General features: G+C 47.2%; 1 protein-coding gene across 1 annotated transcript in view; it reads right to left on the bottom strand.

The window, feature by feature from the left end:
- The window catches only part of LOC144114546 (soluble guanylate cyclase 88E-like), a 139,797-nt gene that overhangs the window by 58,948 nt on the left and 63,474 nt on the right, over nt 1-17,375 (bottom strand). The window contains exon 4 of the mRNA XM_077648350.1: nt 15,797-15,939. Coding sequence (XP_077504476.1) covers nt 15,797-15,939 — 143 coding nt within the window. The remainder of the gene's footprint in view (nt 1-15,796; nt 15,940-17,375) is intronic.

Here is a 17,375-nt window from a genome sequence, read left to right on the forward strand (position 1 = left end):
CCCAAGGGGTTGTATATAAGATTCCTTGCACAGTCTGCCCAGCCTCGTACGTGGAGGAAACGAAGAACTTCGCTGAAAGAATGAGGCAACACAAAGCGGACGTCAGACAAATGAACCGTCAGCCCAGCGCGGTGGCCAAACACTGCGAGGAATGTGACCACCGAATTGACCTTGACGGCACTATTGTACTCAAAACCGAAGCTAATCAGCGCAGGAGGCTTCTGTTGGAGTTGTGGCACCTACAACAGACACGAAGAAATGTTAATCGCTCCCTGGGGACACTTACTTCGTCTTACATCCATGCAATGCGGCCATTGACCCGGAGGTATTCAACACGAGGGCTTAAAAAGTCAAGCTGCGCCTAGCCCGTAGTCACACCGTGAAGAAGGGACCAAGCCGGTCCCGAAACGCCCTGTTTTTTTCAAAAAATAACCTGGTTGGCGTCAGCCATCTTTCTACTAAATTAATTTTCCCAACCAGACAGACTTCTGTCAAATGTTTTCGTTTGACACTAATTCATGTGTCGACATCAATACCTGTACTTTCTTGAATGATTTTTTGCTTGGATCGGTTTCTTTTGGTCTACTGTTTGCGTACCATGCTTGTAGCAAACACGTGTTTATTGCTCGTTTACATTTTAAGAATATTGTGGAAAGCTTACACATCTCAAAGCCTCTCCCAAGTGAGGCCTAAGCATATTATCAGGTTTTGGCAGTATCGCTGACGGCCAGCACTTGAACCATCATGCTGTCTCTAGAGGAACGTCAATTATGCTTTTCCAATGAGGTTTAACAAAAAATCGTGTTCAGGTGAACCATGTGTTGGCTTCATTAAAAAAAATGAGTGACGTTTGAAGGATTCTTTTTGCTCCACCTCACAAAAAGTACTCATGCTAGGGCCTTGCAAACCCAATAGAATGGCACAAAAAAGGGCTAGCCATAACCACCCCCTACAAAAGTAGGCAAATTAGCAACTATTGGCAGCTTTAGTTTACAAGGTCACGACTTTCTTGTGTCCGGTATGCTGCAAGAGAAAAAACTAGTCAAGAGCAGCTGTTGAGCCCATAAATTTTCTCTTGCATTCCTATATGATCTCAGCTTACTGGACAATGCATTGACGATTTGGATTTAACTTTATATGCAACAACGTTAACTTGCTTAGTCATGAAACGCTGCATTTTATAGCAACATGACGGCAACCACACCAGACTCCAGCTAGCTAACAGTGTCGCGCGACACAAACTGTGTTAGGCACAAGGCCTAGCTCTTCTTTGTGTGCTTCAAGCATAGAACTTGGATTAGCCTCAATGTCTCCTCCAAGAATAAGGTGTCATGTGTACATGATAATAATATGAGCAATCCCTAGGAATGCAGTAAACACAAATACACTATATGGCAGCCACTGCTGCAGTGATCACACTGGACATTACAATCACCAACCTGTATGAATAGCAATGGTCTATCCGAACAGTAGTGTCAGGGCAGCTGGCATGGTACAAAGCTGCACGATAAAGAACATTGATGCATGCGGCAATGGTGGGGTAGCATCCAAACAGTGCATACAGAAGCCGCAGATAGTGGATGATGTGCAAGTGCAGCCACCTGCATCAACTGAGCCTGAAGTGTATTTTTAGACAAGGAGCCAGCCAGAAGATTGGGCAACAAATCCTGTCAGATACCAAGACCTAGGACCTGCATACAAAGGTAGGGTGAAATTGGTGCATTTTTGTGGTGTCATGTTGACTAAATAAAACCCAAAATTTTTTAAGCCGAGGCGCTAGCTGAAATTAGTGCCGTATTTCATGAGAAAGTTCCAATGGTCATGCAGGAGATAATGTGCAGGCTTAACAGGGTAAATTAATTTCAAGCCAGATACATTCGTGCTCACTCCCTACAAAGAAATCAAATGTAGCACGCATTCAGAGAACTGTCCATACAAGAAGCTTTTCCGGGATGGTACGTGGCATACTACTATGTGCCACATACCGTTACACTTGTTTAGCCAACAATGAAACCATTTGCACTGGCTATTCTTCAGTGTGTAGTTAGTTTGTGCCAGGCAACTTTTAAGACCCCAACAAATCAACTATCTCAAATACTGTTAAATTATATTTAGTCTAGTCAGCTGTAAATGCCGGAGTGGCATCAGCATACATTTGTGTACCGAGCATGGGGGACGCCGCTTTCGAACGTGAATTTTCAAATTTTTTTGGTGTAGAGCAATGAAATTTGGCATGCTTATTTGGAATCACATTGAACGAAGAAATACCAAATTTTTACTCAATATATCTGTTTTGACATAAGTTTTATCACTATACCGAACTTGCAGAAAGCCTGGCGTGGCAACAAAGCGTGTTATGAGCCTAGAGTGCACTTAAATTTTAGCCAAAGGAGTGGTTCATGCTTTGACATTCTTTAAATATTTCTATCAACCCGAGTTGTTTTTACACAGAACTTTTAAATGTATGCTTTCATAATTCACTCATTACAGCCTTGTCAAATTAGCCAAAAAGTGAAAAATGAGAAAGTAATTCAGAAATAAAGGAAGGTCATTGCAAAAGTATCATGGTGAGTCTAACGAAAGTCAGCTACTGTGAATATATGACAAGCCGGGTACCTTATTTAAAAGTAGTCTCCATGAGCAGTTAGATAACTGCCCCACTGACTAACGAGTCGCATGATTCCCATCTCATAAAACTCATTTGATTGATGCTTGAAAAAGTTCGTAACCAACTCTTTCACATCATCGTCCGACATGAATCTGGTTCCCTTGAGCAGTTTTTTTCATTTGCCCGAAAATGTGGAACTTGCAACCGATAACCGAGATGATCATGAATTATGGTGTGAACCGAACCGTGACTGATGTTCGCACGCTCTGCCAGTTCATCGATGCTTATCCTTCCTTACTGTCTAATCAGCTCATCAACCTTTGCAGTTGCATTGGGGGTGATTGCACGGTGGCTATGGCCCGGTCTTCATTCATTCATTAATTCATTTATTAAGTCCTCAAAGGCCCCATTTAAGGGGTATTACATGAGGGGTGGGCGGGGAGTACGGCAGTTATGACAAAAAAAAATGATTTTCGATGGCAGTCTTGAATTGTTGAAGATCTTCAAGGGAAGCGATATGGCCGGGAAGGTCGTTCCAGTCTAGGGCAGTACGGAGGAAAAATGATTTTTGGAACGTTGTGGTATGGGCGCGCTGGTGGTAGACTGCTTTGAGATGGCTGTGACGGGATAAACGATGGGCTGGGCGGATGAGTGCGTTGTTCGGTGGCAAGCTGTGAAAAAATGTATGATAAAGAGAAAGGCGAGCTAGTTGACGACGGGACGCTAAGGTACGAAGTTCAAGTCGAGATTTTAGTCCAGTTACACTAGCGCGATATGAGTACTCTGAAAGAATAAATCGCCAAGCGCGATTTTGAATAGATTCCAGTAAATTCGACAGGTTGGTTTGGTGAGGATCGAATATAGAACTGGCGTACTCTAGTTTAGGCCGGACAAGTGATATATAGGCAATTAGTTTGACGGAAGGGGGTGCTAAGGAAAAGTTACGCCGTAAGTAGCCAAGGAAGCGATTGGCTGAGTTAGCTATATTAGTAACATGACTGTGCCAGGATAGGTCACTGGAGATATGGACACCTAGGTACTTAATATTGTCGGTTTGAGTTATGGGACAACCGTAAAGGAGGTAGTTGGGAGGTGAGTAGTTACGTCGGTGGTGAAAAGAGACTAAAAAGGTTTTATTGACATTTAGTTTCATGAGCCAGGTATCGCACCACTCTTGCACTTTAACGAGGTCGTTCTGTAGGACGGCAACATCTGATTGGTTATTTATGGAGCGGTAAATCACACAATCGTCGGCAAACAGGCGTATGTTCGATGACATGTTATTTGGCAGGTCATTAATATAAATTAGGAAAAGAAGGGGGCCTAAAACAGTACCTTGAGGAACACCCGACCGGACATGGGAGAGAGCGGATGAATTGGAGTTGGCGACAACAAACTGGAGACGATTGGTTAGAAAACTGCTGATCCAGGTGAGCACACAAGAGTCTAAATTAAGGCATGACAGTTTGAGTAGCAGGTGACGATGCGATACTTTGTCGAATGCTTTCTCGAAATCTAAAAAAAATGCGTCAGTGGGTGTATTAAGGACAAGGTTGGTGTGAATGTCATGAAGGAAAAGAGCAAGCTGTGATTCACAAGAGTGACCTTGACGGAAGCCATGCTGATTGGGGTGAAAAAAGTTGACCGATGAAAGGAAAGATGTAACCTGGGAATAAATAATATGCTCCATGATTTTTGAACAAACACTTGTGATAGATATTGGTCTGTAGTTGGTGGGGCATGAACGGTTACCATCTTTGCAGCTTTGACGTCCTTCTTTGAACCGTTTGCTCCAATGGTTCACAGTGGCCAATGAAATGCAATGTTCACCGTACACGGCAGCCATACGGCAACTAATTTCTTGTTGGGAAACACCTTCAGCTGTCAAAAACCTCATGACACCACGCTGTTCAGCTTTTGAAGCGTCCATTATATCACGCAACCGTGTTCAACCCAGTGTATGAGAGCATTAAAGAACATTTATCCTCACGCCTGTTTGTTACTCCGTAAATGAGGGGTGTGCTATGTGCATGCCTCACAGATAATGGACTGAACCATTATTGCGCGGGGTAGGTTGGTTCACTTTCATTTGACTCGCCCATGTATTTATGAAGGGACACCATGCAATACACCGTATTAATACCATGAAGTTGTCATCATGCTATACTTTCTGAAAGTACGGCATTGAGGTCAGTAAACACTTGAGAAAAATGGCATATTCACGAAGATCTCAGCCATTTTTTGCTACCTCAGGTCACAAAAAGCATTTTGTAAAGTCACTTCTGGGCTGATTTTGGGCAAATTCTTTTGGTCTATAATTATAAAGGCCTTACAGATACGTGATCTGGTATTTCTAAAATGAAATTTTTAAAAATATTTTAGCAATTTGAAAGCCGCATTCTCCTTGGGAGTGTTCCGTGCTGTTGGCATAACTTCCATGAGATTAGAAACCTCATACGAAGTTAACTGGAACGGAGCAAGGCTCACTAAGAATAATCTAGTCCAAATTATTTGTTGAAAAACCCCAATGTGCGCGGCAGCATTATTTTTCGAGTTGTTAATCATCCGTTCTCACGCACCACCATCCGCAATCGTTGGCCAGGGGCTGATCATGCACTTCGTTTCACTTAGCGATTAAGGTTGTTCACCAATTCATGCGTTAGTATATTCCGCTCGGAGTGTCATATTCAGTTCCTTTCTTTTTAACATCCCAGTAACCTGGAGCCCCGTGCCTGGAGCGCAGCAAGAACGGAACACGAGGGTGATATTTAACCAATGCACCACATAGAACTCACCAGCATTGAGGGTGACGTCAGCACCGCCAGTTTCCCACGTCGCTGCGGTGCTTCGAAGACGCTGAACGTGCGTTGCAGGAGCACGAAAGTGCCTCCGTTGTCCAACGCATGTCATGAATAACGTAACCGCCGTAAATCTCGTGGCCACAGCGGCCGCTGAGACCACGACCGCATGGAGCACCGACCCATACCGACCTCATGAATGTCACGACGCCATTCCTCCACCAGTTGGTAAAATGACCGTCGGGTGTCCCTGCTTACATCACATTGGTGGTCAGACTCGAAAACTTTTTATTACCATCTCCTGCGACGTCAGCATTCAAATAAATAAATATTTCGATGAAATCTGAGTGTTCGCGTATTCAAAAGAAAAAAGCAAGAGTTATTACTCTGGATTTTGGAAAATATCGCAGACGCGGCCAGTTTGTGCCGTCATGTCGGTCATCTTTAGAGATTGTCCAGGTGATGCATGCTTAACCAATGCATAGCGCGAAAGTCGCTATGTAAAAACAAATCTCTCGAAATATGCAGCAAAAATCGCCAATTATGTAGCTAAAGCTATCCAAAACGATCTACTTTCATTCGGGTCATAGATTCAGTCCAAATTATGACCAAAATTTACCAGCAGAGCCGAAGCAGTCAACGCTCTCGGCAAACCACCATGTCACAATTTCCAATAGCACAACCACCATGCGCATAACTATCCTATGGTGTCCCACCACACGCTCGGAGACTTGCACCATGTACACCGCCTTTCTAATTCTGCTTGACACCATCATATTCTCACGTAGTAGTGACTGCGATCCGGAGATTAGAAAGACGGCTAAAATGGCGTCTAAACAATCTCTTTATTCGGCTGACTTGCGCCCACAATAAACTGAATCACTCGGCCGCGGCGCAGCAACAAGCTGCGTACTCGGCGGTCGTCGAACAATGCCCGCCGCTCTCTGCCGCGCTCAATTTAAAGCTGATAGCGAGCTTTAGAGATACTGTGTGCAATGTTACCACAAAATTCTGGAACAACATAGAATCAGCTCCGCCTTGATGCTATGAAGCTAGGTAAATATGGACGCGTCTAGCAAACAGCGATAAAGTCGCGCGCCGGCAGCTTTGAAGAATGCCCAAACAGTACTCAGATTCGCGGCATTACTTCCCTCTCAAAGAAGCATCGGCCGGCTGCCTTAGAACAAATGAGGCGACTAGAAACAAATAAAATGGACAGTGCACAATAAACACCGAGAATGGGCACACAGCGTCCTGTAGCACGCATAATAGGGCTTTAGTCGGACGACGTGAACTTTTGGTCATACGCGGCGTCGCTGGGATGCAGTCACTTCCTCAGGGACGACTTCACAGTCCAGTTCAACTAGTCGACGAAGAACCTTGTACGGGCCGAAATAGCGGCGAAAAAGTTTTTTACTCAATCCGCTGTGGCGAATAGGCGTCCAAACCCATACTCGGTCTCCTGGCTTGTTTTGCGCGCTGCTTCTTCGTAGGTTGTAGCGTCTGGCGTTGCTCCGCTGCTGGTCTTTGATCCGTAATCGGGCAAGTCTTCGGGCGTCTGCACGTTGAAGGTAGGCGGCGACGTCGGACTTATCTTCTGCGGTAACGTTGGCCAGCATCGCGTCTAGGGTGGTCATGGCCTCCCTGCCATGGACGAGACTAAAAGGCGTCATCTGGGTGGTCCCCTGCACTGCGGTGTTGTAGACGAAAACGACGTAAGGCAGGATGACGTCCCAGGTCTTATGTTCGGCATCGACATACATAGCGAGCATATCGGCGATGGTTTTGTTCAGGCGGTCCGTGAGTCCGTTGGTTTGCGGATCGTATGCAGTTGTCCTCCGGTACATGGCTGGTTTGGCTGTAGCGCAGGATGGCTTGCGTCAGCTCCGCCATGAACGCTGTTCCTCTGTCCGTGATGAGCCCATCGGGGGCGCTGAGTCGCAGAAGAATGCACTCGGCGAAAAATTTGGCGACTTCTTCTCCTGTTCCGTTCGGTAGGGCTTTTGCCTCGGCGCAGCGGGTCAGGTCAGGTAGTCGGTTGCTATGATGATCCACTTGATGACGTTGATGATGACGTGGACTTTGGGAAAGGGCCAAGCAGGTCCATGCCGATCTGCTGGAAGAGCCATCAGGGGGTTCAGTAGGGTTCATAAATCCTGGTGGTCGGGTGTGGGAGGTGCCTATCGTCGCTGACAATCTCGGCAGGTTTTCACATAATGTGCGACATCGGCGGACAGTCGGGGCCAGTAATACTTGTCTTGAATGCCGTGGAGGGTGCGAGAAAATACGAGCTGTCCAAATGTCGGCTCGTCATGTGAAGAATGTAGAACTTATTCGCGAAGACCGACAGGCACAACAAAGAGGTAGCGGCGAAGTTCTTCACGAGGACATCATTCTGTACACAGAACAAAAACAATACTCTCTTTAACGAGGCGGGGAGTGAAGAAACCTTGCCCTCCAAGTACTCGATGAGGCGTTTAAGTCTGGGTCCGAGCGTTGCAGCTGTGCAAACGAGCTGGAGCTGATGGGTAACAGGAAGGCGTCCTCATCGTCGTCCGGCGGCGGTGCATCTACAGGGGCTCGTGACAAACAAAAATCATTGCGGGACAAAAAGAATGAAAAATAAAGTGTCCCTGCCCGTACCACTAGGTATAACGGGCTTGCTCGTTCGTGACAAACATATATTAGTGTGTCAGAGAAAAAAAGAAAGAAAAATAATATTGCCAGACAGTCGGCATCAGGGTGCTGGCATCCAGACTTGTAAACGACGGTGACGTCAAACTCTTGGAGACGCAGGCTCCATCGAGCGAGGTGGCCGGAGGGGTCCTTCAAACTGGCAAGCCAGCACAGTGAGTGGTGATCGCTGAGCACCTTGAACGGTCGTCCGTACAGGTAGGGGCGATATTTCGACGCGGCCCAGATGATGGCAAGGCACTCCTTCTCAGTTGTCGAATAGCCTAGGCCTTGGACAGGGAACGGCTAGCGTAGGCGATTACTTTCTCCAGTCCGTCGGTTTTCTGAACGAGGAAGGCGCCAAGGCCTACACTGCTTGCATTGGTATGAGCTTCAGTATCGGAATTTTCATCAGAATGCGCGAGGATCGGTGGGGACTGTAAACATCTGCCTTCATGAGTTGGGTCCGGGGCTCGGTGATGCGCAAAAAGTTTTTTACAAATCGTCGGTAATAAGCGCACAGTCCGAGGAAGCTGCGCACTGTTTTCTTTTCGGCCAGCGATGGAAACTGTTCAATAGCAGCTGTTTTCTGCGGGTCTGGACGAACTCCCTCCTTGCTAACGATTTGACCTAGAAACAGCAGCTCTTCACAGCAAAGTGGCATTTATCGGCTTTCAAGGTCAGACCAGGCGACTTGATTGCCTCTAGCACTGTTCGAAGCCTTTTTAGGTGCTCTTCAAAGTTCAAGGCTAAGACAACAACGTCATCTAAATATGCCAGACAAATCTGCCACTTCAGGCTTGCCAGCACTGTATCCATTACTCGCTGAAACGTCGCTGGTGCGGAACAGAGACCAAATACCAAATGGCATCACCATGAACTCGAAAAGGCCATCCGGAGTAAAGAATGCGGTCTTCTCGCGATCTATTTCATCGACCTCAATTTACCAGTAGCCGCTCTTGAGGTCCATCGCTGAGAAATACTTGGCGTTGCAGTGCCGGTCCAGTACGTCGTGAATGCGGGGAAGGGTTTACACGTCCTTCGTTGTGTTCAAGCGGCGGTAATCTATGCAAAATCGAAATGCGCCGTCTTCCTCGCTAGAACAACCGGTGCCGCCCAGGGGCTGTTCAATGGCTGGATGACGTCGACGCGAAGCATTTCTTCCTTTTGGTCCCGTATTGCTTGTCGTTCTCGGGGCAACACACGGCAGGGGCTTTGGCGGAGAGGTCGGGCGTGCTGGTCAGTTACAATGCGATGCTTGGCAATCGGCGTTTGTCGGACCTTCACCAATGGCGAGAAACACTCGCTGTATCTTCGAAGCAGATTGCGGATCTGGCCTTGTTTCTTCCGGGCCATGGCTGGGTTTATCTCGAGGACGTACTTGTGAAATTCCTTACGTGAATCTCCTGGGGCTCTGTTGAAGAGGGCGAAGGCGTCTCGAACTCCGGATAGTTCGTCGAAGAAAGCAATCGTCGTTCCTTTGTTATTGTGTCGTTATTCTTCCCTGAATTTTGTCAGCAGCACTTCAGCTTGACCATTGCGGAAATGTGCAATGCCTCTTGCGATGACGGTTGCTCGCTCTAGAGCGACTCCGTGTTCCCCTCGATGAGAGCTTCCATGTACTTGGCATCCGTGGCACCTACGGCGACCAATGCACTTGATCTGGGTGGGACGCTTACTTATTCATCGAGGACACTAAGGGCAATATGCTACTCCATGGTTGTAATCGAAGGGATGGCTTCGTCCTTCGAAAGCGTGTTGAGCTTTGATTGGAGGTCGATGATCGCCTGATGCTTACTTAGAAAATTCATGCTCAATATTACGTCGCGGGAACATTGCTGTAACACTGCGAAAGTGGCAGGATAGGTATGCCCCTTGACAGTAACTCGCACTGTGCATCTTCCTGATGGCGTAATGAGGTGTCCTCTTCCTGCGCTACCACTTTTGTGAGCCGTCCCAAGCGGCCGTGACTTTCTTCAACTGTTCAGCGAACGTTTCATTCATCCCTGAATAATCGGCCCCTGCGTCGACTATAGCGGTAACTTTCTGGCCGCCGATAGTCACCTCTAAGTCAGATGTCCTGGCTCTTGCATTGCAGGTCGTCCTCTGCGTCCGGTCACGGGTTCGTTGGATATGTGAATCGTGGGTAGGACGCGTCGTCGGGGCTTTTCTGGGCGGGGGCGTCATTTTGAAGTCCAATCGCTTCGTGGTCGAGCTCGTGTTTGTGTGCGGCGTCGGCGTAGTGGGTGCGGCGTCTTCATGCTGCGTGGTCGACGCAGGATCTTCGTCGTTTCGCTGGCGAGCAACCTCACCTCCAAAGGTTGCTCTCTTTAGTTTCCCCTGCAGGGGCTGGGGGACTTTCCTAGTACCGCGGCTGCGTAGCTGCGGCGTGGCGGCGCAAAGCGTGAGGCTGGCTGCGATGGTGGGCGCGAAAGGCATTCGGCGCGTACTCCTCTCGTCAATTTCTTGCGGAAGTTGGCCGAAACGTGGTAGTGGTGTGTCAACGTCTGTGACGAGGCCATGGTTCTCGTTGCGGGGTCTTTTTATTGTCGGATGCGGTCCGGCAGGGTCCCGAACTCAGGCTGCTCTCCCTGGAGACGTCGGCTGGCTTGGTGAACGGGTGGCTCGTCCTCCGGTGCGAAGCGGAAAGGGCTGGCGTCATGACTTGAAAGGGATGCCCGGTACATTGACGGCTACCCAGCACTTCCTTCGGATGTCACGTAGTGGTGACTGCAATCCGGAGAGCAGGAAGACAGCAAAAATAGCGTTTAAACAATCTCTTTATTTGGGCTGACTTGTGTCCACAATGGACTGAATCACTCGGCGGCGACGTAGCAACAAGCGTACTCGGTGGTCGTCGAACAATGCCCGCCGCTCTCGGCCGTGCTCAATTTAGAGCTGATAGCGAACTTTAGAGATACGGCGTGCAAAGTTACCACAACATTCTGAAACAACGTAGAATCAACTCCGTCTGGATGCGATCAATCTAGATAAATACGGACGCGTCATGGAAACAAACCGATAAAGCCGTGCGCCGGCAGCTTTGAAGAATGAACAAACAAACAGTACGCAGATTCGCGGCAATATAGTGGACACCACTGTATGCACCTAACCGCCACCATGGTCAAAATACGCTCCACCTAGGGCGACCATGTGCGACAAGAGTGCGACCATATATTGAGGCTATTGTGCGACCATGTTCAGCCATAGTGCGACCATAGTGCCACCATCTTTGCCACCCTAACCGCCTTGTTTTGTACTATCGCCACGAGTTTTGCCGCCATATTTTATGGTGGGATTTCCGATAGGATGGTCCCTTCTCAGGCCGAACAGCTTGTTTTCTTTTTTCAAACTATCCGCTTTCCTGATGTAGCTAAGGAAATTATTGTCCACTGCAAGAGGTCGCTAGTTAGCCCAGAGCCAAACCAACAGTGATTGCTGTCCGACGTCAGCAAAGTTATAAACCAGCCATGCACTGCTTCGGGATCATCCCAAAAGAAAATACATGACAGGGTAAGGTGGGAAGGCATAAGCAAGCGCTGCTGGTATCATACGTTTTTGGATTGAAAAAATATAGCAAGAACATAAAGCAGAACGTCGCGCTAGATGGGACGTGCTAATGCAACTCTACCACTGAGGTTTTCACAGCACTAAGCGAGACCAGTTACTTAAAGTCAAAAACGTCGGCCTGATTTCCGTCAACTTATAATAAACTCTAACACATCTCCAACCAAAACAAAAACAAAATTAGTCAATAAAGACGCTATAGCTACTTCCCCCAGCCACCCCTGAACAAGGAGCCGAACCGGCTCCGAACCGTTGTGATTCAAATTAAATATTCACTGACTGCGACATATTACTAGCGTTAAAATACAAAGGACAAAGAGCAGAAACCCACAGGTCAGACGCTAGCACACAGGACAGACAGAAACACAGGCAGAAACACACAGGACAGACAAAAGCACCAACTAGCTCAACTTAATTCTTTAATCAAATTAAAAGTTTTGATTGGAGATGTGTTAGAATTTTTTTTATGCCTTTTGCCACTTTTTAAGCCAGGCTTTTGTGCACTCCTTCTTCTAACTTTATTCCTCTCCCTTTCTCATTATGTATAATTGCAAACATCTCGAATAAAAAAAAGTCTTCAAACCAACCATACAGGCAAATCTGTCGAAATGTTTAGTTTTCATCTCCGTCAAGTCTTGTGCCGGAAAATTCACCGAGAAATAAGGCCATCGTTCGATTAAGCGTCGTTTCTGAGTGTGACGACCGTATGTCCCGTATCATCACTGACTTCAGAAGAAATATATTCTCTAGTCAGCATCCTTCGAACCACGAACGACAACTAGCGATTCTCCATTACGGCTCAGTTATATGAGCTATACTTGTCATTGCTGTTCAGAAAACTTGTGATGAGTTTTTTTTTACCTGTTATTTTATTCTGGACATGCTAAATCAGTTTGTATGCATTACCGAAGACAAGAGTGATATCCCTAATGTAGGTTCGGCAGTGGATGTTGCTACAGGTACGTCAGAGAAAAAAAAATGGGCGGAAGGAGGAGGGAACGATGAAATCATGGAGAGGTGTAGGGCAGCCCTCCTTCAGATGTGCAGGCACAACAAACGGTGGGCATCTCTTTCAACGAATGTATTTGAAATTTTATTACTCAACTCAACAATGTACTTGGGTTGCTTTTCGCAGCCTAGATATTAACACGTATTTAACACGATCTCATGATTAATTTGTAAGCCTCATCGCGCGGCACGAAGATAGCTGCTGTCAAAGAACTTCAGATTAGGACATGCCCGCCTCCGTTCCGAGAGTATATGTACCGCAGCACATATGAAAGCACACATTCGTAAGCTTTTTGTGCGGAGCTTGCCAAAAGTAAACCTAGTGATCGGCGCCTTACACCCCCGCACCAGTAGGACCACAGCTGAATTTGCAGCTGGTACTAATAAGAACCACGTGCGTTCGGGAGAAAAGCTACCAGCGCACATTGCAATGAGGAACGACTGCATCGGATTGAGCTGCTCTCGTCATTCAACCTTTTAGTTGCCCTGGACGTTCACGCTTTCCGCCCTCTGAGTACAGGCCCGCCAGCTGTTCCAACACATGTACTTGGTAAAACTACTTGCAGTTAAGGAAATTAGCGAAGCGTGATCAGGAAATATAAAAACATCCCTCCGTCAATGGTGGACAAGCTCAGGTAGAAAACAAGCTTCTTCTTTTGCGTGCGTTTCATCTCTTTTTTTATTTATTTCTCCAAGCGTACCAAGATCCGAGCTGCCGTCAGCACAGCTCTGATAAGCCGTTCAGCCGCTGGCAATTACCGTTGGGCACCTATCCTGCGGGAGTAATTGGTCGCCAGTGGATAAGCTGGCTTCGACGAGCATGTCCGAAATAGAAGCCCCTAATTCAGGCCGGGAGCACAGCGGTAAGAAAGGCGAAGGTCAAAAATCACAGCACCAAACAGGCACACAACGCCAACGCCGGCGTTAAAGCTGAACCTTGCATCGGGCTGAATTCGGGACTCAGTCTTACGCAGCAAATCGCGAAATTCATATTGAATGTCGCAAAGTTTATCGAAACGTGGATTTCTGGAATAATGCGTTTTGGGTGCATGTTTGAGAGTGCGTATAAAAAGATATAACAGGTAAACGACAGTGTAACAAAATTTATGCTTGGGAAAAAAATTGATATGGCGGTGCAATTGATTATCAGTGTACGCATTTATGCGCCGCTTAGCAGTAGCCCCTGTAGCCTAGGAATCCTTCAGCCAGATGAATACAGATGACCAACTTCAACAGTACTCGCTCTGTACATCGGAAGGAATTTGTTTCACGGGATAAGTATTCACTTTAAAGAAAGTTTCAAAATTTGGAGGAAGCTTAAGCTTAGCCTTTAAGATTGGAAAGCGACAGCGCATTGCAGCGCTTCCAGGGAGTCCACGGAACGCCATCGCCCATTCGGTGCAACGTCTCACCCGTTGGACAAATCGCTCGGAGTCTCCAGGAGGCGTCTGAAATCAGCCTATCCGCCGCCCGAGAAGATCACGAACGGGCTGCAGTGACGCTGCTCCCTTAATTGGCCGTTGTGCGTCTCCGTTGTGACTGTGGGTTTAGCGAAAAGGGATAGCGCAGTAACTGTCTCACATATCGGTGCATACCTCAACCACGGCGTGAAGGAAGGGAAGAAGTTTGGAGTGAAAGAGAAAATGCAGAAAGAGAGGCCGTAATGGAGGCCTGCGTCTCCGTTGGCGTCGCATTCGTTGACCACAACAGCACACTGACGCGTGCATCATAGGTGCTCTGGCGGTACGTGTTCCATGACATCACAATGGTTGACACCCGCACGAAACATGACGCACACAGGTCCTGTCACCACTGCCTGCCCGCCTGAAGCCCGAAGAAGTCGCGAAGGGCTGCACCCACGCTGCCGCCCATAGGGGAGAAATCGTCGTGTTATCACCGGGCTCCGCATTCGGAGGAGTTACGGACTTGAAGGGTTTCGTCTGCGGGTCCTCCAAATTGAAATACACTATCCTTGTACAATGTCAGAGCACGTTAAAGAACCACAGGTTGCGGAAATTATCGAAGCCCACCACTACGGCGTCCCTTATAGCCTTAGTCACTTTGGAACAAATTCCATAAGCCCAAACTTATACCAAACATGGTCACAACGCCAGCTATCGTTCCTCAGCGCAAGCTACTCGCATTTACTTTCGTATCTACAACTTCGACGGCACTGTATTCTACAGCTCATGGCAGTAAAGTAGAACGAGATTTTTATCGGGTCCGGTTTCAAAGTTTGCATACTCATAGTTACTCATGCGCGCATCAATACACAAAGACACTTCACGAAGTCAAAGACCACAACGCATTCACTACGTGCGCTTTTTATTTAGTTCGAACGAGGCCGATAAGAGAGCATTTTCGTGAATCTGTTGGCAGAGCTTTGAAGGCTACAAGATACAATATCCAGTATCTCAGTGGATTCTGAGAATGGAAGCTTTATTATACATGCGCGAATTTTAATGTGTTTACGTAACTCCAAGTTCAGGTGACGTATTTTTAGCATGTGTGTTGTGTTCTTCGCGCGGATTGGTTTGTGAAATTACTTGCTGAAGACGGCAATAAAGAAAAAAAGGAGCCTTGATAGCGTGTTCTGCGCCTGCTCGACTCGCAATTTGGAAGGCTTTGGTTCGATTCCCTTTATCTCCACAAGATTTTTTCATTTGGGGATTCTCGTGTTTCGTGTTGCAACGCCAACAACGACCAATGACCCACAACGCCGACACCGGCTTTCCTGCGACACAAGCTCTCTAACGCTATCGCGTTAATATATTGCAAGGTGGCGCTCAGGCTGAAAGACGATGACGCTTGTGGCGCTAAGACTCCAACAGAGGACAACAACGACAGAAAGACGCTGAAGCTCGCCTGCTCCCATCCTGCATTTTGGTTTTTCTGGCGAAACAAATGTTTTGCAATCCACTCCTCTCCTGTAGGACGCGCTGCCATGCTGTTCAGTCTATTTCTGTGCTGTCAAGCTGTCCTGCCTAGCTATTTCTTGTCACCAACACCGTGGCAATATGCTCTCGAAACTTCAGGTTCGTGGGACAGTTGAGGAAATTTTTCCGTCCTCAAGTGAGAGGCATGCATTCGACGAGCTAGACACAAATGGTGAACCGGAGCACGCATAGTTCGTCGCACTCACAGTGGCACTCCGAGGAACAGTATGACGTCAGACTCCTGGAGGTAGCGCATCTGGCCCTTGAGCAGCAGTCGGCGGGCAGGCACGGGTGACTGTTCAGAGAAGATGCATTCCAGCTCGACAACCACCTGCTGGTTGGCCAGCAACTGCAGAGCAAGAACGACAAAAATCTCGTTGCGATGGCTGTAAGAACGAAACACCTCCATACATGTCGTTTACACGTGTCATTATGACAATCTGTGTGGGTTGACAGTAGGAGGGCTGCGTCAGGTGTCGCCCCTATGCAGAGAGGCAAGCTTCGAAACACGAAGTAGGGGGCTCCTACTTTTGTCCACGACTGTACATATTCGTCGCGTGAGCAATCTCTTCTGTGTTGGCTAGGTGAATGGTATAGCACCAGTCGCATCTTTTAAATCCTGTTTTTTAAGAAATATCTTAGCATTGCATATCGAAGTTGAGTTCTTTGACTAAGAAGGACTTCATTTTCCTGTTACTCTTTTATCTCCCACATCTTTGTATCCCCTCACCCACTCTCCTCAGTGCAGGGTAGCAAACCGGTTTATTCTTCCGGTTAACCTTACTGCCTCTCCATCTCCTCCTATTCCTCCTTCAAAGAAGCGTGGCTTCGTTCCAGCCGCTTCCGTCAAGTACATAAGTGACACCAGTATAGTACTTATTTTCATAACACTCACAACATACTCACTTCCAGAAAATCGCATATTTCATAATCATGTCGAAGATACCGACACAGTAGAAATGGAAGGAATGAAAATATGAATTGAACAAAAGGTGGAAACATTCCTGCACTCTCGCGTAGTTCTCAAGCCAATATACTGGGTATTTCAACGAGCACCTTAAAAAATTTCAAAACATATCTAGTGCTTCTGAGACAGAAAGACAAACTAGCTTGAGTTGCTTTGGGACATTAAACCCCCATAAACCATAGAAAGAAAAACTACAGAAAGGAACTTCCAACTGTGGCGGACGTCATTAGGTCAATGTACTAATTAGATATCAAAGTACCTAATATTTATTAACTAACGTTTATATTAGTGATGTTTGTCACTTACTTAAGTGGCGAATTTGTAGCCGTGGAGAAGACTATGTTGTATCAATCTTTAAATACAAAAACTTCTCCAAAGCCCTCATGCACGAGGAGGTCTGGGGCCGTATTGAATAAGGAGCCGTTATACATTTTTCATTTCATTTGGCTTAACTACAGCGCGACGGCAGCATCAGCCGAAAGCAGCAAGCGGCCAGTCACAAGCCGCTATAGCGCCATCACAAGGTATAGCGTATCCCCTCGTCAATGATACTTGATATACATGGATGGGCTTGGACGCGGGGGGAGGGAGTTCAGCAGCCCTATAACTGCCTCCTCCAGACGAGGGGATCACCGCAACGAGGCTATACAGGGAGGGAAAGAATAGGAGAGAGGAAACGTGTCGGGAGTGAAGAGGGGCAAGGGAGATGACAAAAGAAGCTGACAGCACACGCGTCAATTAGAGGCGAGGGCGTAATTTAGCGGCTTGAAAAAACTCGAGCAGCAGCTTGAGGGCACTGGTTACTTTGCCAGTGGAGG

The sequence above is a fragment of the Amblyomma americanum genome, chromosome 1 (assembly GCF_052857255.1).
Source record: "Amblyomma americanum isolate KBUSLIRL-KWMA chromosome 1, ASM5285725v1, whole genome shotgun sequence".
Lineage (NCBI taxonomy): Eukaryota > Metazoa > Arthropoda > Arachnida > Ixodida > Ixodidae > Amblyomma > Amblyomma americanum.